At 63.9% G+C, this 23,105-nt stretch overlaps 1 protein-coding gene across 2 annotated transcripts; it reads left to right on the top strand.

Annotated features, from left to right (window-relative positions):
* The first annotated feature begins 761 nt into the window (after positions 1-761).
* PNPLA6 (patatin like domain 6, lysophospholipase) lies at positions 762-23,046 on the top strand. 2 transcript variants are annotated; one of them, XM_077192348.1, is made up of 36 exons: positions 762-859; positions 2,002-2,064; positions 2,168-2,227; positions 2,928-3,003; positions 3,100-3,182; positions 4,180-4,280; positions 4,574-4,726; positions 5,903-6,062; positions 6,700-6,780; positions 7,106-7,234; positions 7,314-7,394; positions 7,492-7,600; positions 7,692-7,778; positions 7,861-7,958; positions 8,196-8,408; positions 8,654-8,731; positions 8,846-9,051; positions 9,826-9,957; positions 10,034-10,157; positions 10,233-10,346; positions 10,683-10,758; positions 10,837-10,977; positions 11,272-11,335; positions 11,409-11,577; positions 12,486-12,668; positions 12,750-12,868; positions 13,858-14,014; positions 15,109-15,225; positions 15,303-15,372; positions 16,350-16,466; positions 17,960-18,108; positions 18,971-19,123; positions 20,226-20,342; positions 21,355-21,451; positions 21,805-21,896; positions 22,293-23,046. In XM_077192348.1, exons 2-36 carry the CDS (start codon positions 2,032-2,034, stop codon positions 22,371-22,373), a joined length of 4,020 nt encoding a protein of 1,339 aa, XP_077048463.1. In that variant the 5' UTR covers positions 762-859; positions 2,002-2,031; the 3' UTR covers positions 22,374-23,046. The 2 variants fall into 2 exon arrangements, with proteins under 2 accessions (XP_077048463.1, XP_077048464.1); XM_077192349.1 differs by lacking the exon at positions 16,350-16,466 and adding an exon at positions 15,955-16,071.
* Positions 23,047-23,105: the final 59 nt, after the last annotated feature.

The raw sequence follows: 23,105 nt of genomic DNA, 5'->3' as shown, positions 1-23,105 counted from the left end.
CTGGGGACAAGGGGGGACACCTGGAGATCCCTCCCCTGTCCCCAGCCCAGCACTTTGTCACTTTGTCGCCTCCCGTCCCCCCAAAAAACCCCGATTTGTCCCCATTTTCTCCCTGCAGGGGGAAGAGGAAGCGCGGGGGGGGTTTCCTGCCCCCCATCCCTGTGGGGACGGGCGCCGTCGCGGTGTCCCCGCCGTGACCCGGCGCCTTTGGGGACAGGGAATTCCCGGCTTTGGGGACACTGCGGGGCTGTCACCGCCGGGGTGGCCCTGGGTCACATCCAGGGGTGGCCGTGGCGCGGCAAACCTGACAGCGTCTGCTAGCCCGGGGTGGCCAGAGGTGACAACGGCTGCCACCACCCTCGGGGTGGCCAAAAGTGACAACGGCTGCCACCCCGAGGGGACAAGGTGGCAGCAGGTGCCACCCCGGGGTAGCCGCAGCGAGACAGGGCTGTCCCTCTCCATCCCCCCCCGGGATTCCCACGGGGGCAGACCCGAGGGTGTCGCCCCCTCCCAAATTCTGGGGTGTCCCACCCTTGGGAGTGTCCCCTCAGTGTCCCCCTCCCAAATTTTGGGGTGTCCCCTCCCACGCCACCCCCAAGATGGCGCCGGGGCGACCCCTCACGGCCCCACGCGCCCGCCCTGTCGCGCTAAATGAGTCACGCCCACATTCCACACCCGAGATGGCGCCCAGCCGCGTTGTAGCACCGCGGTTTGACCTTCTCAACATGGCTGCGCAGCCGCTACGGCTTTGGCGCAGATGAGTGACGTCATAGAGGAGGCGGGGAGGCTTTAAAGGGGCCATGACCTCGCGGGGGCCGCGGCCGCCGCCAGGGCCGGAGCGGGGCGAGACCGGCGGCCGGTGAGGGGGGCCGGGGGGTCCCGGGGGGTCCCGGGGAGCTTCATCGGCTCTGGGGGGGGCCCGGGGGGGCTTTACCGGCTCTGAGAGTCCGGGGGGACCGAAGGTTTTGGGGGGGGGGGCGGGTCTGAGGGCAGTTGGGGGGGGGCGCTGAGGGGAGCGAGAGGCGGGGGGGGGAGGCAACGGGGCCTGGGGGGCAATAACGGCCCGGGAGGGGCAATAACGGCACAGGAGGGGGCAATAACGGCCCGGGAGGGGCAATAACGGCTTGGGAGAGGCAATTCATGGGCGGCCAGTTAAGATGCGAAGAGGTAAATAATTAATGAGAGGGTAATAACGGCCCGGGGAGTGCAATAAGGGCCTGGGAGGTGATTTGTGAGGGGGTAATTAAGATGTGAGGGGAGGAAATTAACTGGTGGGGGGGTAATAACGGCCCCGGGAGGGGCAATAACGGTTGTGGGGGGCAAGAACCGCCTGGGGGGGGCAAAAAAGATAAGGGGGGGCCGCAATAAAGATGGGGAACAATAAAGATAAGGGGGGGCCATAAAGACGGGGGAGCAATAAAGAAAGTGGGGCAATAAAATGGGGGGGGCAGTAAAGATAAGCGGGGGCAATAAAGATAAAGGGGGGCATTACACCATGAGGGGGCAATTGGGGAGGGGGCAGCAAAGTTTGGGAGGGGGCAATAAAACCTCAGGGGGGTAATTTGGGGGGGGGGGGGGGCTGTTGGGGACAATGAGGGGGGCAGCTGTCACCTGGGTTGGGGGGTGACACGTGCCAGCCTCGGTGCCGCCGTCACCTGCCCGGGGTGTCCTTGGGAAGGACAGGGGGACACCGGGGACGGTGGCAGGGTGGCAGCAGGGACACAGCAGGGCTGGGCCCGGTGGTGGCACTGATGGAGTGACAACAGGGACGGGTGACAGCGCCTGGTGGCCTTGGCACGGTGTCACAAGGGCACGGTTCCTGTCCCCAGGGGAGGGGACACCCACGTCCCCTTGGGCCACTTTTCTGGGGACACCCGGGGTTTCCCTGCTGGGAGGCGGCACCTGAGTGTCACCCACTTGTCACTGTGTGTCCCTCAGTGCCACCACGTGTCCCTGACTGCTCCTTTTCCCTCTTTTTCCCGTTTTCCCTGTTTCTGGCAGGATTTTGGATGGGCCCAGCCCTCCCTGGCCATGGGGCAGAGCGAGTCGCAGCCGGAGGCCGAGGTGGGGCCCGTCCCTGTCACCCCGGTGTCCCCAGGGGCTGTCCCTGTGGGTGTCCCCAGGGCTGGGGACACAGGCAGGGCTCAGCCGTCCCTTGTCCCCGCAGGGCTCGGTGCTGAGGGGGCTCCTGGCCGTCTTCAGCCGGGAGCAGCTCCCGACGCGCGCGGTGAGCTCCGTGTCCCCCTGTCCCCGTGTCCCCTGTGTCCCTGTGTCCCCTTGTCCCTGTGTCCCTGCGTCCCTGTGTCCCCAATGTCCCCTGTGTCCCTGTGTCCCCATGTCACTATGCCCCAACCCCACTGATACACTAAGCAGAGGGCACTGTCTCCACGTCCTAGTGTCCCAGTGTCCCCAATAATGTCCCCATGTCCCCAGCGACAGGGTCCCAATGTCCCCAATGTCCCCAGTGTCCCAATGTTCCCAGTATCCCCATGTCCCCAATGTCTCCAGTGTCCCCAATGTCCCCAATGTCCCCAATGTTCCAATGTTCCCAGTATCCCCATGTCCTCATGTCCCCCAATGTCCCCAATGTCTCCAATGTCTCTAATGTCCACAGTGTCCCCAATGTCCCCCAATGTTCCCAGTATCCCCATGTCCCCAGTGTCCCAATGTTCCCAGTATCCCCATGTCCCCAATGTCCCCAATGTCCCCAATATCCCCAATGTTCCCAATATCCCCAGTGTCCCAGTGTCCCCATGTCCCCACTGCTGCTCAGCATGCCCTGAGGCGACACAGCCTTGTCCCCTGTCCCGGTCCCCAGCATGGCCACACCCCTCCCACCCTGGCAGCACCATGGGTCACCCCGTGCGCTTGTCCCCATCCTTTGGGGACACTGGGGACAGGCTGGGGACACCTCTGTCTCTCCGCAGGTGCTGGGCACCCTCCTGGCCCTCGCCGTCGCCGTCATGGCCGTGGCCGTGCTGGGCTGGTGGCTGCGCCACAAGAGTGAGTGACAAGTGACAAGTGCCACGCCCGGGCCGGCCCTGGGGACGGGGGCGACAGCGCTGTCCCCTCACGGTGTCCCCTCCCCTGTGTCCCCAGAGGTCCCCGCGCAGGAGCCGCCGCGCTACCGCTTCCGCAAGCGGGACAAGGTCCTGTTCTACAGCCGCAAGATCATGCGTAAGGTGACCCTCGGGTGGCACCGGGGGTGGCACTGGGGGTGGCGCTGGGGGTGGCACTGTGTGACCCTCGGGTGGCACCGGGGGTGGCACTGGGGGTGTCTCTGTGTGACCCTCAGGTGGCACTGGGGGTGGCACTGGGGGTGGCACTGTGTGTAAGGTGACCCTCGGGTGGCACTGGGGGTGGCACTGGGGGTGGCACTGGGGGTGGCACTGTGTGTAAGGTGACCCTTGGGTGGCACCGGGGGTGGCACCGGGGGTGGCACCGGGGGTGGCACTGGGGGTGGCTCTGTGTGACCCTCGGGTGGCACTGGGGGTGGCACTGTGGGTAAGGTGACCCTCGGGTGGCACTGGGGGTGGCACTGGTGGTGGCTCTGTGTGACCCTCAGGTGACACTGGGGGTGGCACTGTGCATAAGGTGACCCTCGGGTGGCACTGGGGGTGGCACTGTGGGTAAGGTGACCCTCGGGTGGCACTGGGGGTGGCACTGGGGGTGGCTCTGTGTGACCCTCAGGTGGCACTGGGGGTGGCACTGGTGGTGGCTCTGTGTGACCCTCGGGTGGCACCGGGGGTGGCACTGGTGGTGGCTCTGTGTTACCCTCAGGTGGCACTGGTGGTGGCTCTGTGTGACCCTCAGGTGGCACTGGGGGTGTCTCTGTGCATAAGGTGACCCTCGGGTGGCACCGGGGGTGGCACCGGGGGTGGCACTGGGGGTGTCTCTGTGCATAAGGTGACCCTCGGGTGGCACCGGGGGTGGTGGCACTGGTGGTGGCTCTGTGTGACCCTCGGGTGGCACTGGGGGTGTCTCTGTGTGACCCTCGGGTGGCACCGGGGGTGGCACTGGTGGTGGCTCTGTGTGACCCTCGGGTGGCACCGGGGGTGGCACTGGTGGTGGCTCTGTGTGACCCTCGGGTGGCACCGGGGGTGGCTCTGTGTGACCCTCGGGTGGCACCGGGGGCGGCACCCCTGCAGTGACACGGTGTCCCTGTCCCCGCCGTGCCAGGTGTCCCAGTCCACGTCCTCGCTGGTGGATGTCACCCCGGCCAGCGGCGCCACGCGGCCCCGCAGCCGCAAGAAGCTCAAGATGCTGAGCATCGCCAAGAAGTGAGCGGGCAGCGGGGTCAGGGTCTGCGTGTGGGGCTGGGATCAGGCTGTGGGGTCTGTCTGTGGGGCTGGGATCTGTCTTTGGGATCTGTCTGTGGGGCTGGGATCTGTCTGTGGGGTTGGGATCAGTCTGTGGGGCTGGGATCAGTCTGTGGGGTTGGGATCAGTCTGTGGGGTTGGATCTGTCTGTGGGGTTGGATCTGTCTGTGGGGTTGGGATCTGTCCCCATGTCCCTGCTGTGTCCCTGCTGTCCCCATGGCGCTGTCCCCACCGTGTCCCCTGTGTGTCCCCAGGGTCTCGGCCAGCTTCCTGCGCATCCAGAAGGAGCCGCCCACGCTGCAGCTGAAGGAGCCGCCGCCCTCGGTGCTGGAGGCCGACCTGACCGAGTTCGACGTGGCCTCGTCACACCTGCCCTCCGAGGTGCTCTACATGCTCAAGAACGTCCGGTGAGCGGGGCCGGGCTCTGTCCGTGGGGCTGGGGTCTGTCCGTGGGATCTGTCCGTGGGGTCTGTCTGTGGGGCCGGGGTCTGTCCGTGGGGCCGGGGTCTGTCCGTGGGGCTGGGTCTGTCCATGGGGTCTGTCCGTGGGGTCTGTCTGTGGGGTCTGTCCGTGGGGCTGGGGTCTGTCCATGGGATCTGTCTGTGGGGTCTGTCTGTGGGGTCAGGATCTGTCCATGGGGTCTGTCCATGGGGCTGGGGTCTGTCCGTGGGGCTGGGTCTGTCCATGGGGTCTGTCTGTGGGGCCAGGGTCTGTCCATGGGGCTGGGGTCTGTCTGTGGGGCTGGGTCTGTCTGTGGGGTCTGTCTGTGGGGCTGGGGTCTGTCTGTGGGGTCAGGATCTGTCCGTGGGGCTGGAGTCTGTCCATGGGGTCTCTCCATGGGTTTTGTGCCTGGGATCAGGGTCTGTCCTGGGGTATCAGGATCCTTTATGGGATCAGGGTCAGGATCCATTGATGGGGTCAGGATCCATTGATGGGGTCAGGATCCATTGATGGGGTCAGGATCCATTGATGGGGTCTGGATCCATTGATGGGGCCTGGATCTATTGATGGGGTCAGGATCCATTGATGGGGTCTGGATCTATTGATGGGGTCAGGATCCATTGATGAGGTCAGGATCCATTGATGGGATCCATTGATGGGGTCTGGATCCATTGATGGGGTCAGGATCCATTGATGGGGTCAGGATCCATTGATGGGGTCAGGATCCATTGATGGGGTCGGGATCCATTGATGGGGTCGGGATCCATTGATGGGGTCAGGATCCATTGATGGGGTCGGGATCCATTGATGGGGTCAGGATCCATTGATGGGGTCGGGATCCATTGATGGGATCCATTGATGGGGTCAGGATCCATCCCTGGGGCCAGCACTGGCCCGCAGGGATCGAGCTGCACCCTTAGACACCCCTCTAAGGGGATCCCTGCATCCCCCTCTCCGTGGCACGTGGGGCAGGTCCCCGTGTCCCCGTGTCCCTGTGGTGTCCCTGCTGTCCCCATGGTGCCCCCGTGTCCCCGCTGTCCCCATGGTGTCCCCGTGTCCCCGCTGTCCCTGTGGTGTCCCCGTGTCCCTGCTGTCCCTGTGGTGTCCCCGCTGTCCCCGTGGTGACACAGCTGTCCCCGCAGGGTGCTGGGGCACTTTGAGAAGCCGCTGTTCCTGGAGCTGTGCAAGCACATGGTGTTCCAGCAGTGCCAGCAGGGCGAGGACGTGTTCCGCCCCGGCCAGCCCGACAGCAGCATCTACGTCCTGCAGGAGGGCAAGCTGGAGCTGCTGCTCACCGAGGCGGTGAGGGACACCTGGGGACACCTGGGGACACCTGGGGACACCTGGGGGGACAGCCCGGCCAGGGATGGCCAGGAGATAGCCAAGGACAGCCAGGGGACACATGGGACACCCAGGGACATCCGGGAGACACCCTAGGGACAGCCAGGGACACATAGGGGACACATGGGACACCCAGGGACACCCGGGAGACAGCCTAGGGACAGCCAGGGACACACAGGGGACACATGGGGACACCCAGGGACACCCGGGAGACACCCTAGGGACAGCCAGGGACACACAGGGGATACCTGGAGACACCCAAGGGCACCCGGGGGACACCCTAGGGACAGCCAGGGACACACAGGGGACACATGGGACACCCAAGGGCACCTGGGGGACACCAGACACAGTCAGGGGGGACACCCAGGGGCATTCAAGGACACACAAGGACACCCAGGGGACACCTGGAGACACTCAGAGACAGTTGGGGACACCTGGAGACACCACAGGGACATTCAGAGACATGCCAAGGACACCCCAAGAACATTCGAGGACACACAGGGAGCAGGCAGGGGACACTCTTGGGCACCCAAGGGACACCAGGGGACACCAGGGGACACTCAAGGGACACCAGGGGACACGGGCTGTGTCCCAGCAGGACGGGAAGGAGACGGTGATGAAGGAGGTGTTCCCTGGGGACAGCGTCCACAGCCTGCTCAGCATCCTCGACGTCATCACGGTACTGGCCACGTCCCCAAAGCCTCGGGGACATCGCGGGGGCTGTCCCCACACCCTGCCACACCCAGCTGGCACGTCCCCAGAGCCCCCGAGCTCAGTGGGTGACTGTCCCCAGCCTGCCCAAGCTGTGCCCAGAGCCCTCCAACGCAATTGTGGCCGTCCCCATCCCTACCACAACTGTCCCCAGGTGTCACCAACTGTCCCCAAACTCCTCCAGCCCAACTGTGGCCACCCCAAACAAAACCCCCGTGCCCCCCGTGCCCTTGCCCAGTCCCCAGGTGTCCCCAGGTGTCCCCAGGTGTGCCCTGACCCCGCGGTGTCCCCAGGGCCACCAGCGGCCGTACCGCACCGTGTGCGCCCGTGCCGCCGAGGACTCCACGGTGCTGCGCCTGCCAGTCGAGGCCTTCTCCGCCGTCTTTGAGAAGTACCCTGAGAGCCTGGTCAGGGTGGTGCAGGTGGGCTGGGCTCCGGGGGACCCCCGGGAGGGCCCTCGGGGTGGCCGGGGACCCACGGTGGCCTCGTGTCCCCCCGCAGATCATCATGGTGCGGCTGCAGCGCGTCACCTTCCTGGCCTTGCACAACTACCTGGGCCTGACCAACGAGCTCTTCAGCCACGTGAGTTCAGGCTGAAATTCAGGGGGTCCTGGGCTGGGCCAGCTCCCTCTGACGTCCCCCCGGCCCCTCTGATGTCCGTCTGTCCCCACACCTGCAGGACATGCAGCCCCTGCGGCTCTTCCCTCAGCCCGGCCACGCCACGCGCACCAGCCCCGTCCGGCACAGCAAGCGCAGCCTGGGCAGCACCGACGAGGGCCGGGACACCGGTGAGGCACCAGGAGGGTCCTGAGACCCCCACCCCGGGCATTTCTGGGGTCTCCGTGCTCAGTTTTGGGGGGGGGGGGTCTCGTCCTGCAGCTGAGCTGATGAAAGCCAATGGCCTGGAGACGCCGCCGCCGCCGCCGCTGCTGAGCCGCTGCATCTCCATGCCCGTGGACATCTCCGGTGGGTGCCAGCCCTCCCGGGGCTGTGGCTGTCACCCTGGCCTGGCCTGGTCCCCGTTTGGTGACCCCTGTGACCCCCCCAGGCATCCAGAAGGCTCCGCGCTCCGATTTCGACATGGCCTACGAGCGCGGGCGCATCTCGGTGTCCCTGCAGGAGGACAGCACCGGCACCTTCGGGCAGGTACGGGGGGGTCCGTGCTGAATCCCACCCCAAATCCCACCCAGTTCCCATCCTAAATCCCACCCCAATTCCCACCCAATTCCCAGCCAAATTCCTCCTAATTCCCACCCTGAATCCCACCCTGAATCCCACCCCAAATCCCACCCAATTCCCATCCTAAATCCCACCCCAAATCCCACCCAATTCCCACCCAAATCCCCCCCAAATCCCACCCCAAACCCCCTCCAAACCCCCCAGGTGTCCCAGGAGCCCAAGGAGCGCAAGTCGGTGACGCTGGAGGAGCAGCCCTCGGGGGTCTACCACTACAGCTCCTGCGAGGAGGACGCAGCCTCGGGGACAGGGACGGGGATGGGGACAGGGACGTGTCCCTTCGGGCCCTACCAGGGCCGCCAGACCAGCGACATCTTCGAGGAGGCCAAGCGGGAGCTCATCAAGCTCATGAAGGTCGAGGTGAGGGCGTTGATGGGTTCCTGGTGGGTTCCTGGTGGTCCCCCGTGGTGGTTTTAGTCACCTTTATGGTGGTCCCCCATCACTTTGGCGTGGTCCTTATGGCTTCAGGGTCGCCCCCAGCCCTCACTCTGTGGTGGGTTCCCATCTCCTCGTGGTGGCCTCCATGACCTCCTGGTCATTCTCTGTCCCCGTGGCCTCCTGGCCGTCCCATCCCAACCCCACAATGGTCCCGTTCTCCTTCCCAGGACCCTTCTCTGCTCAACAACCGCGTCCTGCTCCACCACGCCAAGGGCGGCACCGTCATCGCCCGCCAGGGTGACCAGGTGGGTGCTGGGGATCGTCCCCTCGTGGTGGGGCAGAAACAGCCCCAGAACCAGAAGAGCACGCCCTGGTGGTGCTGGTGGGACCTCCCAAGTGACAGGGGGCGTTTGTGGCAGGACGTGAGCCTGCACTTCGTGCTCTGGGGCTGCCTGCACGTGTACCAGCGCATGATCGACAAGGAGGAGGACGTGTGCCTGTTCCTGACGCAGCCCGGCGAGCTGGTGGGACAGCTGGCTGTGCTCACGGGAGAGCCCCTCATCTTCACCATCAAGGCCAACCGTGACTGCACCTTCCTCAAGATCTCCAAGTCCGACTTCTACGAGTGAGTCCGTGCCCTTTGGTGTCCTTGGGGGGCCACCAGCACCTGGTGTGGGTGCGTGCCCCTCATCTCGTGGTGGATCTCCATCGCTTTGCGGTGCTCGCTGTCACCTTGGGGATCCCACGGCTCTTTGGGATGGTTCCCCATCTCTTTGGGGTGGTCCCACATCTCCTTGGGGTGGTCCCACATCTCTTTGGGGTGGTCCCACATCTCCTTGGGGTGGTTTCCCATCACTTTGGGGTGGTCCCACATCTCTTTAGGATGGTCCCACGTCTCTTTGGGATGGTCCCACATCTCTTTAGGATGGTCCCACGTCTCTTTGGGGTGGTCCCACATCTCCTTGGGGTGGTTCCCCATCTCTTTGGGGTGGTCCCACATCTCTTTGGGGTGGTCCCACATCTCTTTGTGATGGTTCCCCATCTCTTTGGGGTTGTCCCACATCTCTTTGGGATGGTTCCCCATCTCTTTGGGGTGGTCCCACATCTCTTTGGGGTGGTTCCCCATCTCTTTAGGATGGTCCCACGTCTCTTTGGGGTGGTCCCACATCTCCTTGGGGTGGTTCCCCATCTCTTTGGGGTGGTCCCACATCTCTTTGGGGTGGTTCCCCCACCAGAACACCTCCCCAGTGAACGTTCCCAGCCCCAGGGTGGAATTTTGGGATGCCCTGAGCGAGGCCACCATGATCCTGGTAGTTCCCCTCCTCCCTGAGGTTCTCTGTGGGGTTCCCCACCTCAGAGGGGACATTTTAGGGTCAGCACGGTGCCCTGTCCCCCCCAGGATCATGCGGGAGCAGCCCAGCGTGGTGCTGAGCGTGGCCCACACCGTGGCCGCCCGCATGTCGCCCTTCGTGCGCCAGATGGACTTTGCCATCGACTGGATGGCCGTGGAGGCCGGCCGGGCGCTCTACAGGTGAGGGACTGCACCCAGGTGTCCACCCGGGCTCGGGGAGGGCCGCCAGGGGTGCCACGGGAGCTGCTGTCCCCAGGCAGGGGGACAAGTCAGACTGCACCTACATCGTGCTCAACGGGCGGCTGCGCTCCGTCATCCAGAAGGGCAGCGGCAAGAAGGAGCTGGTGGGCGAGTACGGCCGCGGCGACCTCGTGGGCGTGGTGAGTGTCACCCCGGGGACAGCTCGGGGACAGCGGTCGCACGTCCTCGGGTGGCTCCACGGCCTCGTCCCGCAGGTGGAGGCGCTGACGCGGCAGCCCCGGGCCACCACGGTGCACGCGGTGAGGGACACGGAGCTGGCCAAGCTGCCCGAGGGGACCCTCAACAACATCAAGCGCCGGTACCCGCAGGTACCCCCGGGGGTCCCCTGGGGGTGTCCCCATGGCCTGGCTGGTGGCTCTAATTAAAACCAACTTTAATTAGGGAGTTAACGAAGCTGTTGGAGGAGGAGAGTGGAGGAAGGGGTGGTAGCACCCGAGGTCTTGGAGGATGGGTGGTGGTGGCCCCTGAGGTCCACAAGGGTGAGGGTTGGTGGCACTTGAGGTCCTCATGGGTGGGGCGTGGTGGCACCAGAGGTCTCCAAGGACAGGCAGTGGTGGTGGCACCCAGGGGCTGCTGTAGAACACTGGTCTGGGGTGTTGAGTCTCTGCCATGTCTGATGGCCATCCTTGTCCTTGTCCCCACAGGTGGTCACCCGCCTCATCCACCTCCTGAGCCAGAAGATCCTGGGGAACCTCCAGCAGCTCCGCGGGCCCTTCGCAGGTAGGACCTGGGGACATCCGGGTGGCCTCTGCGGGGCTGTCACCAGAGCAGAGCGTCCACTCCTCTGTGTCCACCCAGGGCCTGGCCTGGGCATGACCTCCAGCTCGGAGCCCATCAACCCCACCAGCAACCTCTCGACGGTGGCGGTGCTGCCCGTGTGCGAGGAGGTGCCCATGGCAGCCTTCACGCTGGAGCTGCAGCACGCGCTCAACGCCATTGGTGAGTGACCACGGGACACCGACCGTGGCACTGACCATCGGGCTGTGGCACCCTGGTGACCAGGGGTGGTGATGGCCGCAGCCCCTCAGGGTGGTCTTGGCTGTGGTGGGCACCATGGGAGTGATGGTGGCAGGGTGGCAGCCACGGCACCGACCAAAACTTGATGGTGTGATGGGTGACCACAGCCCCATGGCATGGTGACCACAGCCCCATGGCATGGTGACCACGGCACGGTAGTGACCATGGCACAGCGGTGACCATGGCCTGGAGATGATGCCATCCCCACCTCCGCAGGCCCCACGCTGCTCCTCACCAGCGACATCATCCGCGCCCGCCTGGGCTCCTCGGCTCTGGAGAGGTAACGGCGGCGCTGGCCGGCGGCGTGGCCACGTGCCCCAGGCCACTGCTGACCACTGTGTGCCCCCGGGCAGCATCCAGGAGTACCGGCTGTCCGGGTGGCTGGCGCAGCAGGAGGACCTGCACCGCATCGTGCTCTACCAGACCGACTGCACGCTGACCCCCTGGACGCTGCGCTGCATCCGCCAGGCCGACTGCGTCCTCATCGTGGGGCTGGGCGACCAGGAGCCGGCCCTGGGAGAGGTGGGACGGGGACGTGGGGGGACAGGGACATGGGGGTGACCAGGAGCCGGCCCTGGGCAAGGTGGGACAGGGACATGGCGGGACAGGGACATGGCAGGGACAGGGACATGGGGGGACAGGGACATGGGGGGCGACCAGGAGCCGGCCCTGGGAGAGGTGGGACAGGGACGTGGGGGGACAGGGACATGGGGGGTGACCAGGAGCCGGCCCTGAGTGAGATGGGATAGGGACAGGGACATGGGGGGACAGGGACATGGGGGGACAGGGACATGGGGGGGCAGGGACATGGGGGGCGACCAGGAGCCGGCCCTGGGAGAGGTGGGATGGGGACATGGGGGGACAGGGACATGGCAGGGACAGGAACATGGGGGGACAGGGACATGGGGGGCGACCAGGAGCCTGCCCTGAGTGAGATGGGATAGGGACATGGCAGGGACAGGGACATGGGGGGACAGGGACATGGGGGGACGGGGACATGGGGGGACGGGGACATGGGGGGACAGGGACATTTGGGGGCGACCAGGAGCCTGCCCTGGGAGAGGTGGGACGGGGACATGGGGGGACAGGGACACGGGGGGACAGGGACACGGGGGGCAACCAGGAGCCTGCCCTGGGTGAGATGGGACAGGGACAGAGACATGGCAGGGACAGGGACATGGGGGGTGACCAGGAGCCTGCCCTGGGCAAGGTGGGACAGGGACATGGGGGGGCAGGGACATGGGGGGTGACCAGGAGCCTGCCCTGGGCAAGGTGGGACAGGACAGGGACCTGGTAATGGGACACGGGAACGTGGGATATTGGGACAGGGGGACACGGGGACACAGGGACATGACATATGGGGCCGTGCCCCATCTCTGGGGGTGTCCCGGCACTGCGGGGTGACGCAGGCTGGTGCCGGTGCCCCCCAGCTGGAGCAGATGCTGGAGAACACGGCGGTGCGGGCGCTGAAGCAGCTGGTGCTGCTGCACCGTGAGGACGGCGCCGGCCCGGCGCGCACGGTCGAGTGGCTCAACATGCGCACCTGGTGCTCGGGCCACCTGCACATCCGCTGCCCTCGCCGCGTCTTCTCGCGCCGCAGCCCCGCCAAGCTGGTGAGCGTCCCCTCCCCGGCCGCCAGCCCCGGCCCGGGGGCGGCCGCTGTCGCCGTCACCCACTCTGTCCCTGCCCCGCAGCGGGAGATGTACGAGAAGGTGTTCGAGAAGAGCGCCGACCGGCACAGCGACTTCTCGCGCCTGGCGCGCGTGCTCACCGGCAACACCATCGCCCTGGTGCTGGGCGGCGGCGGGGCCAGGTGGGGCGCGCCCGTCCCCGTGTCCCCCTGTGCCCATGGCCTGCGTCCCTGGCCCCGTATCCCCACGGCCCTGTGTGCCCCTCTCCCCATGGCCCGTTGTGTGCATCCCTGTCCCCATATTCCCATGTCCCTGTGTGCCCCTGTCCCCATATCCCCATGGCCCTGTGTGCCCCTCTCCCCATGGCCCGTTGTGTGCATCCCTGTCCCCATATTCCCATGTCCCTGTTCCCCTGGCCCCATATCCCCATGTCCCTGTGTGCCCCTGTCCCCATGGCCCGTTGTGTGCCCCTGTCCCCCTGTCCCACGTCCCTGTGTGCCCTCTCCCCATGGCCCATTGTGTGCCCCTGTCCCCCTGTCCCACGTCCCTGTGTGCCCCTGTCCCCATGGCCCATTGTGTGCCCCTGTCCCCCTATCCCATGTCCCTGTTCCCCTGTCCCCATATCCCCAGTCCCTGTGTGCCCTCTCCCCATGGCCCGTTGTGTGCCCCTGTCCCCCTATCCCATGTCCCTGTTCCCATGTCCCTGTATCCCATGTCTGCATATCCCCATGTTCCCCTGTCCCCCTGTCCCCATGTCCCTGTGTCCCCATGTCCCCATGTCCCCATGTCTCCATATCCCCTATCCCCATGTCCCTATGTCCCCCGTGTCCCCATGTCCCCGTGTCTCCATGTCCCCATGTCCCCTGTGTCCCCATGTCCCCATGTCTCCATATCCCCTATCCCCATGTCCCCATGTTCCCCTGTCCCCATATCCCTGTGTCTCCATGTCCCCATATCCCCTATCCCCATGTCCCTGTGTCCCCATGTCCCCTGTGTCCCCATATCCCCTATCCCCATGTCCCCGTGTCCCCCGTGTCCCCCATGTCCCCATGTCCTCTATCCCCATGTCCCCATGTCCTCACACCCCCCTGTCCCCACCACGCCCTCCTCCCACCCCGCAGTGCCCACAGCCCCTGGTTTATCCCGGTTCTCCCTGCACTCTCCCCGGCAGGGGCTGCTCACACATCGGGGTCATCAAGGCCATGGAGGAGTCGGGGATCCCCATCGACCTCGTGGGGGGCACCTCCATCGGCGCCTTCATCGGCGCGCTCTACGCCGAGGAGCGCAGCGCCGTGCGCACCAAGCAGCGGGCACGGGAGTGGGCCAGGGTGGGTGACAGGGACACGGACAGGGACAGGGGACAGGGACAGGGGGTGACAGGGGACAGGGACAGGGGGTGACAGGGGACAGGGACAGGGGGGTGACAGGGGACAGGGACAGGGGGTGACAGGGGACAGGGACAGGGGGGTGACAGGGGACAGGGACAGGGGGTGACAGGGGACAGGGACAGGGGGGTGACAGGGGACAGGGACAGGGCGGTGACAGGGACACGGGAGTGGGACAGGGTGGGTGACAGGGACACGGACAGGGGGGTCACAGGGGATAGGGACAGGGCGGTGACAGGGACACGGGAGTGGGACAGGGTGGGGGACAGGGACAGGGACAGGGCGGTGACAGGGGACAGGGACAGGGGGGTCACAGGGACACGGACAGGGGGGTGACAGGGGACAGGGACAGGGTGGGTGACGGGACATGACCAGGGTGGGTGACGGGACAGGGACAGGGGGGTGACAGGGGACAGGGACAGGGGAGTGACAAGGACACGGGAGTGGGACAGGGTGGGTGACAGGGGACACGGCCAGGGTGGTGACAGGGACATCCCCACCCCAGGGACCCCCTCAGCCTGTGCCCAGCTCTGCCCCGCTGGTTCTAACCTGGCCTCTTCCTGTTCTTCTTCCTCTTGCTCTTCTTCCTTCTCCTTTCCCTGCTCTTCCTTCTTCTTCCTCTGTTCTTCTCTTTTCCTGTTCCATTTTCTTTTCTTCTGCTTTTTCTGCTCTTCTTGCCTTTTTTTTTTTGATCTTTTTTGTCTTTTTCTCCTTTTTCTTCCTCTTCCTTTTCTCCTTTTTCATCTCCTTTTCCTTTTTCTCTTATTCCTTCTCCTCCTCCTTTTTCTCCCTCCTTCCTTTTCCCCCTTTTTTTTCAACTCCTCTTTTTGTCCTTACTCTTTTTGCTCTTTGCCCTCCTTCATCTCCTTTCTCCTCTTCTTGCTCTTCATCCTCCTTCATCTCCTTTCTCCTCTTCTTGCTCTTCGTCCTCCTTCATCTCCTTTCTCCTCCTTCTTCTCCCTTTTCCTCCTCTTTCTTAATTTCCTTCCTGCTCCTTTTGTCTTTCTGTTTTTCCTCCTCCTCCTCCTCCTCCCCAGTGCATGAATTCTGTTTTTGAGACCGTGCTGGACCTCACCTACCCCATCACCTCCATGTTCTCGGGCTCGGCCTTCAACGCCAGCATCAACCGAGTCTTCCAGGACAAACAGATCGAGGTGTGTCCCCCTTGGATGCCCCCCGGCCCCCTCCCCGCTGTCCCCGCGGTGTCACCCAGCCCATGCTGTCCCCGCAGGACCTGTGGCTGCCCTACTTCAACGTCACCACGGACATCACGGCCTCGGCCATGCGGGTGCACACGGACGGTGAGAGCTCCCTGGGGACACCGGGGGGGGGACACGGGGCAGGGGTGGCCTCCTGAGCCACCAGGAGCCGCTGGCCCCACCGTGGGGACATGAGCAGGGAGGGAAGGGAGGGGACAGCTGGAGCTGCACGAGGCGCTAACACCGCTGCTGACCACTAACCCCAGTAACCCCGTGTGCAGCATGGGGACATGGTGGCAGTGCTGGGCGGTGGGGACACCGGGGCGGTGGCGGCGGGGACATTGTGGTGGCGTTGGTGACGTGGTGGTGGCGGTGGTGGGGACGTGGTGGCGGTGGTGGGGACGTGGTGGTGGGGACGTGGTGGTGGGGACGTGGCGGCGGTGGCGGGACCATGGTGGTGGCTGCCCCTCGTCCTTGCCCGCTGCTGGCGCTCGCCTGGGACATTGAGCCGTCCACAGCCACCCCGCTGCCTCTAACGCCCACTAATCCCCGCTGACCCCTCTAACCCAGCTCCCTCCCACGCTGCTGGCTGCCGGCGTCCCTCTGTCCGTCTGTCCCTCTGTGCGTCCCTCTGTCCCTCCCCGCGGTCCCCGGTGGCCGTGACTGTGTCCTCTCCGTCCCCAGGCAGCCTCTGGCGCTACGTCCGAGCCAGTGCCTCCTATACCCCCTACCTGCCTCCGCTCTGCGACCCCAAGGACAGCCACTGGCTGGTGGACGGCTGCTATGTTAACAATGTCCCAGGTCAGCACCTCGCTCGCCGGGGCCGCCCCCCAAAAAACCACAAAAAACAACAAAAAAAAAAAAAAACACAAAAAAACCCAAACCCCGCCCCAAAACCACGTCCCGAGCGTCCACACCACCGGTCAGGGTGCGCAGGGGTCCCTCTGCCCGCCGCGGGGCTGACCCGTGGGGCGCAGACGGCCCCGGCGCGGGCAGGGCGAGCAGGCGGGCGGGTGCCGGTGCTGACGGCGTCTCCCGGTTCCGTTCCCGGTTTCCCGGTCCCGGTCCGGCCGGCGCAGGCTCGCTCTGGCGCTACGTGCGCGCCAGCATGACCCTCTCGGGGTACCTGCCCCCGCTCTGCGACCCCAAGGACGGCAACCTCCTGATGGACGGGGGGTACATCAACAACCTGCCAGGCAAGTGCGGGGCGGGGGGACGGACGGACGGACGGACGGACGGACGGACGCAGCCGGGGCGGAGCGGGGACGCCCCCGGCCCGGTCTGGCGGCGGCAGTGGGCGAGGGATGGCCAGCTCCTGTCTGGCAGTGGTTCTTTCCTGTGTTGGGTGGATTTTCCAGAACGTTCCATGGATTTTCATGGTCAGGATCCATCCGTCTTCCATCTTCTCCTGGTGGTTTGTCCATGCCAGGCAGCTTTCCAGAACGTTCCGTGGATTTTCATGGTCAGGATCCATCCATCTTCTCCTGGTGGTTTTTCCAGGCAGCTTTCCAGAACATTCCATGGATTTTCATGGTCAGGATCCATCCCTCTTCCATCTTCTGCTGGTGGTTTGTCCATGCCAGGCAGCTTTCCAGAACATTCCGTGGATTTTCATGGTCAGGATCCATCCCTCTTCCATCTTCTCCTGGTGCTTTTTCCATGCTGGGTGGTCTTCCAGAACATTCCATGGTTTTCCATGTGTAGCATCCATCTGTTCATTATCTCTTGACGCCTTTTCCCTGTTGGGTAGCTCTTCCAGAACATTCCATGGATTTTCCTGGTCAGGATCCACCCATCTTCCCACCATCTCCCGGTGCTTTTTCCATGCCTGGCGGTTTTTCCAGAACATTCCAGGTTTCTTCATGCACAGGATCCATCTTCCATCCCTCTTCCACCATCTCTTGATGTCTTCAGTGCTGGTCAGCTTCTTGGGGCATCTCCACCCTCTGTCACCTCCTGCTGTCACCTCTGGTGTCACCTCATGGTGTCACCTCCTGCTGTCACCTCCTGGTGTCACCTCCTGGTGTCACCTCTGGTGTCACCTCCTGCTGTCACCTCCTGGTGTCACCTCTGGTGTCACCTCCTGCTGTCACCTCTGGTGTCACCTCCTGCTGTCACCTCCTGCTGTCACCTCTGGTGTCACCTCCTGCTCTCACCTCTGGTGCTGGCGCCAGGTCCTTTCCTGGGTGGTTTCCATCCTGCACCTGCCTCGGTCTCCACCCTGCTCTGTCCCTGGGTGTCCTTGGTGACCTCCTGGGCCACCTTGGTCCATCTCTGGACGTTCCCATCTCCAGGTCTCCTTTCCATCCTCCTTCACCTCCCTCCATCTCTTGATGTCCTCTCCAGGCCTCTTCTGGCCATTCCGTGTCACCTCTGGTGGCCTTGGGAGGTCACCCTTGTCCCCTCCACGTGCCCCCAGGGCCTTCCTCCATCCTGCAGCCTCATCCCCACCACGTTGGGTGACTCTGGTGGCATCTTTGGGTCTGAAGCCGCCTTCCTCCATCATCATCACCACCACCATTATTGTCCCTTGATGTCCCCCAGGACCTTCTCTACCCTCCTCTATCCACCTTGTCCCCCGGTGTCCCCTGGTGCCCCCCTCCTTCCCGTGTCCCCTCCCCGTGACAGCTCCACCCTGCCCCCGGCGCCGCTGACCGCCCGGCGTCCGTCCGTCTGTCCGTCCCCGCAGCCGACATCGCGCGCAACATGGGCGCCAAGACGGTGATCGCCATCGACGTGGGCAGCCAGGATGAGACCGACCTGTGCAACTACGGCGACTCCCTGTCCGGATGGTGGCTCCTCTGGAAGCGCCTCAACCCCTGGGCCGAGAAGGTCAAGGTGAGACCCCGGTGGGGACAGCGGGAGGTGGCACCGGGGGACACCACGGGACCGAGCTGGTGGAGATGGCTCGGGGTGGAGGAGGGTGGAGAAGGTGCTGGGGGACATCAAAGGGTGATGGTGATGGTGATGGTGACAATGAGGATGATGATAATGACAATCGTGATGATGACAGCGATGACAATGGTGATGATGGTGATGATGATGATGATGACAATGACGATGATAGCAATGACGGTGACAGTGACAATGGTGACGATGACAATGACAATGCTGATGGTGACGATGACAATGACAATGCTGATGGTGACAATGACAATGCTGATGGTGACAATGACAATGCTGATGGTGATGATGACGATGACAATGCTGATGGTGACAATGACAATGCTGATGGTGACGATGACAATGACAATGCTGATGGTGACGATGACAATGCTGATGGTGACAATGACAATGACAATGCTGATGGTGACGATGACAATGCTGATGGTGACGATGACAATGCTGATGGTGACAATGACAATGACAATGCTGATGGTGACAATGACAATGCTGATGGTGACGATGACAATGACAATGCTGATGGTGATAATGACAATGACAATGCTGATGGTGACAATGCCAATGCTGATGGTGACAATGACAATGACGATGCTGATGGTGACAATGACAATGCTGATGGTGACAATGACAATGACAATGCTGATGCTGACAATGACAATGACAATGCTGACGGTGACAATGACAATGACAATGCTGATGATGACGATGACAATGCTGATGGTGACGATGACAATGCTGATGGTGACAATGACAATGACGAGGTGCCGGACGCGTCCCGAGTGTCCGGTCCCGGCAGGTGCCCGACATGGCGGAGATCCAGTCCCGCCTGGCCTACGTGTCGTGCGTGCGGCAGCTCGAGGTGGTCAAGTCCAGCTCCTACTGCGAGTACATCCGGCCGCCCATCGACCGCTTCAAGACCATGGACTTCGGCAAGTTCGACGAGATCTACGTGAGCTGGGGCTGGCCATGGCTGGGGGCGCCGGGCTGCGGGGCTCCAGATGAGGGCTGGGGTCCTTTGGTCACTGTTGGGGTGCTCTGGTCACTGTTGGGGTCCTTTGGTCACTCTTGGGGTGCTTTGGTCACTGTTGGGGTTCTTTGGTCACTGTTGGGGTGCTTTGGTCACTGTTGAGGTTCTTTGGTCACTGTTGGGGTGCTTTGGTCACTGTTGAGGTTCTTTGGTCACTGTTGGGGTGCTTTGGTCACTGTTGAGGTTCTTTGGTCACTCTTGGGGTGCTTTGGTCACTGTTGGGGTCCTTTGGTCATTGTTGGGGTTCTTTGGTCACTGTTGAGGTTCTTTGGTCACTGTTGGGGTCCTTTGGTGATTGTTGAGGTCCTTTGGTCACTGTTGGGGTCCTTTGGTCACTCTTGGGGTGCTTTGGTCACTCTTGGGGTCCATTGGTCACTGTTGGGGTCCTTTGGTCACTGGTGGGGTGCTTTGGTGATTGTTGGGGTTCTTTGGTCACTGTTGGGGTCCTTTGGTCACTGTTGGGGTCCATTGGTCACTCTTGGGGTGCTTTGGTCACTGTTGGGGTCCTTTGGTCATTGTTGGGGTTCTTTGGTCACTGTTGGGGTTCTTTGGTCATTTTTGGGGTGCTTTGGTCACTGTTGGGGTCCTTTGGTCATTGTTGGGGTTCTTTGGTCATTTTTGGGGTGCTTTGGTCACTGTTGGGGTCCTTTGGTCATTGTTGGGGTTCTTTGGTCATTTTTGGGGTGCTTTGGTCACTGTTGAGGTTCTTTGGTCACTCTTGGGGTGCTTTGGTCATTGTTGGGGTCCTTTGGTCATTGTTGAGGTTCTTTGGTCATCCCTGGATATCCTTGACCCTCCGTTGAATGTTCTTGACCATCACTTGGGGGTCCTGATCATCACTTGGGGTGTCCTTGACCATTAACTGAGTGCCCTGGTCATCGCTTGTGTCCTGCTTGTCACTGGGGTGTCCTGGGCCACCTTGGGGGTGTCCTGGGCCACCTTGGGGGTGTCCTGGGCCATCTCGGGGGTGTCCTGGGCCACCTTGGGGGTGTCCAGGCCACTGCCCACTGTCCCCTGTCCCCAGGATGTGGGGTACCAGCACGGCAAGCTGGTGTTCGAGGGCTGGAGCCGCGGGGACGTCATCGAGAAGATGGTCCAGGACCGGCGCTCGGCCGACTTCTACGAGAGCAAACGCATGGACGTGAGCCAGGGGACACCTGGGGACACCTGGGGACACCTGGGGACACGGGGGGGACGCGCAGGGTGGTGGCCCATTGGGGACCTGCCCCGGGAGGGGCCACCCCAGCCTTGTCACTGTCCCTGGAACGGTGTCACCTCTCGAGTGACCGTCCTGTTCCTGCCACCCTGTCCCTGCCACCCTGTCCCTGTCACCCTCCCTGTCACCCTGTCCCTGTCACCCTGTTTGTGTCACCCTGTCCCTGTCACCCTGTCCCTGTCACCCTGTTCCTGTCACCCTGTTCCTGTCACCCTCCCTGTCACCCTGTCCCTGTCACCCTGTCCCTGCCACCCTGTTCCTGTCACCCTCCCTGTCACCCTGTCCCTGTCACCCTGTCCCTGTCACCCTGTCCCTGCCACCCTGTTCCTGTCACCCTCCCTGTCACCCTGTCCCTGTCACCCTGTCCCTGCCACCCTGTTCCTGCCACCCTGTCCCTGCCACCCTGTCCCTGTCACCCTCCCTGTCACCCTGTTCCTGTCACCCTGTCCCTGTCACCCTGTCCCTGCCACCCTGTCCCTGCCACCCTGTCCCTGTCACCCTGTCCCTGCCACCCTGTTCGTGTCACCCTGTTCCTGCCACCCTGTCCCTGTCACCCTCCCTGTCACCCTGTCCCTGCCACCCTGTTCGTGTCACCCTCCCTGTCACCCTGTCCCTGCCACCCTGTCCCTGCCACCCTGTCCCTGTCACCCTGTCCCTGCCACCCTGTCCCTGTCACCCTGTTTGTGTCACCCTGTTCCTGCCACCCTGTTCCTGCCACCCTGTCCCTGTCACCCTCCCTGTCACCCTGTCCCTGTCACCCTGTCCCTGCCACCCTGTCCCTGTCACCCTGTTCCTGCCACCCTCCCTGTCACCCTGTCCCTGTCACCCTTTGTGCCCCTGGTCCCTCTGCTGTCCCTCGCTTTGTCCCCTGCAGGTGCTCAGGTGTCCCCTCAGGTGCCCACCTGTCCCCTCACTGTCCCCCGTGGTGTCCCCTCAGGTGCCCACCTGTCCGAGCGCCGGTTTCACAGACCTGGCTGAGATCGTGTCGCGCATCGAGCCCGCCCAGTCCTACCTGTCCGACGGCTACGGCGACGGTGACAGCGGGGACAGGGCGGGGACAGGGAGGGGACAGGGCGGGGACAGGGAGGGGACAGGGCGGGGACAGGGCGGGGACAGGGAGGGGACAGGGAGGGGACAGGGCGGGGACAGGGCGGGGACAGGGCGGGGACAGGGAGGGGACAGGGCGGGGACAGGGAGGGGACAGCAGGGACACCCGGGGGGGGTGGATTTGGGGCTGGGGATGGAGATCTGAGGCTTGGGGGCTGGGATTTGGGTCTGGGGGCTGGCGTTTGGGGTTTGGGGCTGGGATTTGGGTCTGGGGGCTGGCGTTTGGGGTTTGGGGCTGGGATTTGGGTCTGGGGGCTCACCCCACACCCCCCCCCCCCAGAGGAGTCCGATTACCTGACCGAGTACGAGGACGAGGGCCCGGAGTCGCTGCGGGGCGAGGAGGATGCGGCCGAGTGGGGCAGCGCCGAGGCCGTGAGTGACCCCAAAACCCGGGGGGGGAACCCCAAAACCCGGGGGGGGACCCCAAAACCCGGGGGAGAACCCCAAAACCTGGGGTGACCCCAGAGAACCGGGGGGACCCCAAAATGGGCGGGGGAGGAACTCAAAATGGGGGGTTGGGGGTGCCAAGGGGGTCCTGGGCCCGGTGTGGGGGTGGCACCGTGGGGGCCCCAGGAATGGGGTTTGGTGGTTTTGGGGTTTTTGGGGTCCCAAGGGGGCCCGGTGGCCTTGGGGACAGCCTGGACCCCGCAGGTGCTGTGTCCTGTCCCCACCACCCCAGTGTCTAAAAATGTCCCTGCGTCCCCAGGGTGTCCCCAGTGTCCCCCATGTGTCCCCCGTGTCCTCACAGTGTCCCCAATGTCCCCCCAGGAGGAGGAGAAGTCCCTTCGGCACCGCCCGAGCACGGCTGGGACCCCCCCGCCCGCCCCTGCGGACCCCGACGGCTTCTGAGGGACCCCCGGTGTCCCCCCAATGTCCCCTCGGTGTCCCCCCACCTGTCTGAGGCCCTGGGGTGACACTGGGGGGTCCTGGGACCCCCAATGTCCCCTCGGTGTCCCCTGGGTGCTCCTCATGTCCCTGCCCCCACCTCGGGGGTCCCTGCCCCGCTCCCCCCCCCCCCATTCTGGCACTTTCCCACGGGGCCCAGGACCCCCAATGTCCCCCGAGTGTCCCCCCCACCCTTCAGAGAGGCCCTGGGGTGAGGCTGGGGGTCCCGGGACCCCCAATGTCCCCTGAGTGTCCCCTCGGTGTCCCCAATGTCCCCCCCTGCCCAGGTGGCCCTGGGGTGAGGCTGGGGGGACCTGGGACCCCCAATGTCCCCTCAGTGTCCCCAATGTCCCCCCCCACCCTTCAGAGAGGCCCTGGGGGGACACAGAGGGTCCCGGGACCCCCGATGTCCCCTCAGTGTCCCCTCGGTGTCTCCTCAGTGTCCCCAATGTCCCCCCCCCTGCACTGTTGCACTGTCCCACCCCCCCGGCCGGCCACGGGGGGGCGCTGCTGTAAATTTTCCTTTTTTTTGGGGTTTTTTTTAACGGTTCTTACGGAAATCCAGGCCGGCTGGATGGGAATTGGTTAATTATCGGTTAATTATTGATTAATTATTGGTTAATTATTGATTGACTGATGGAGTCTCATTGCGCCGGTTCGGGAATTTCAAAGTGAAAGCTGCTGGTGGTGATGGTG

This window comes from Agelaius phoeniceus, chromosome 32, assembly GCF_051311805.1.
Source record: "Agelaius phoeniceus isolate bAgePho1 chromosome 32, bAgePho1.hap1, whole genome shotgun sequence".
Classification (NCBI taxonomy): domain Eukaryota; kingdom Metazoa; phylum Chordata; class Aves; order Passeriformes; family Icteridae; genus Agelaius; species Agelaius phoeniceus.
The sequence above is the reverse complement of the archived record's forward strand: the minus strand, read 5'-3'. Positions and strand labels throughout refer to the sequence as shown.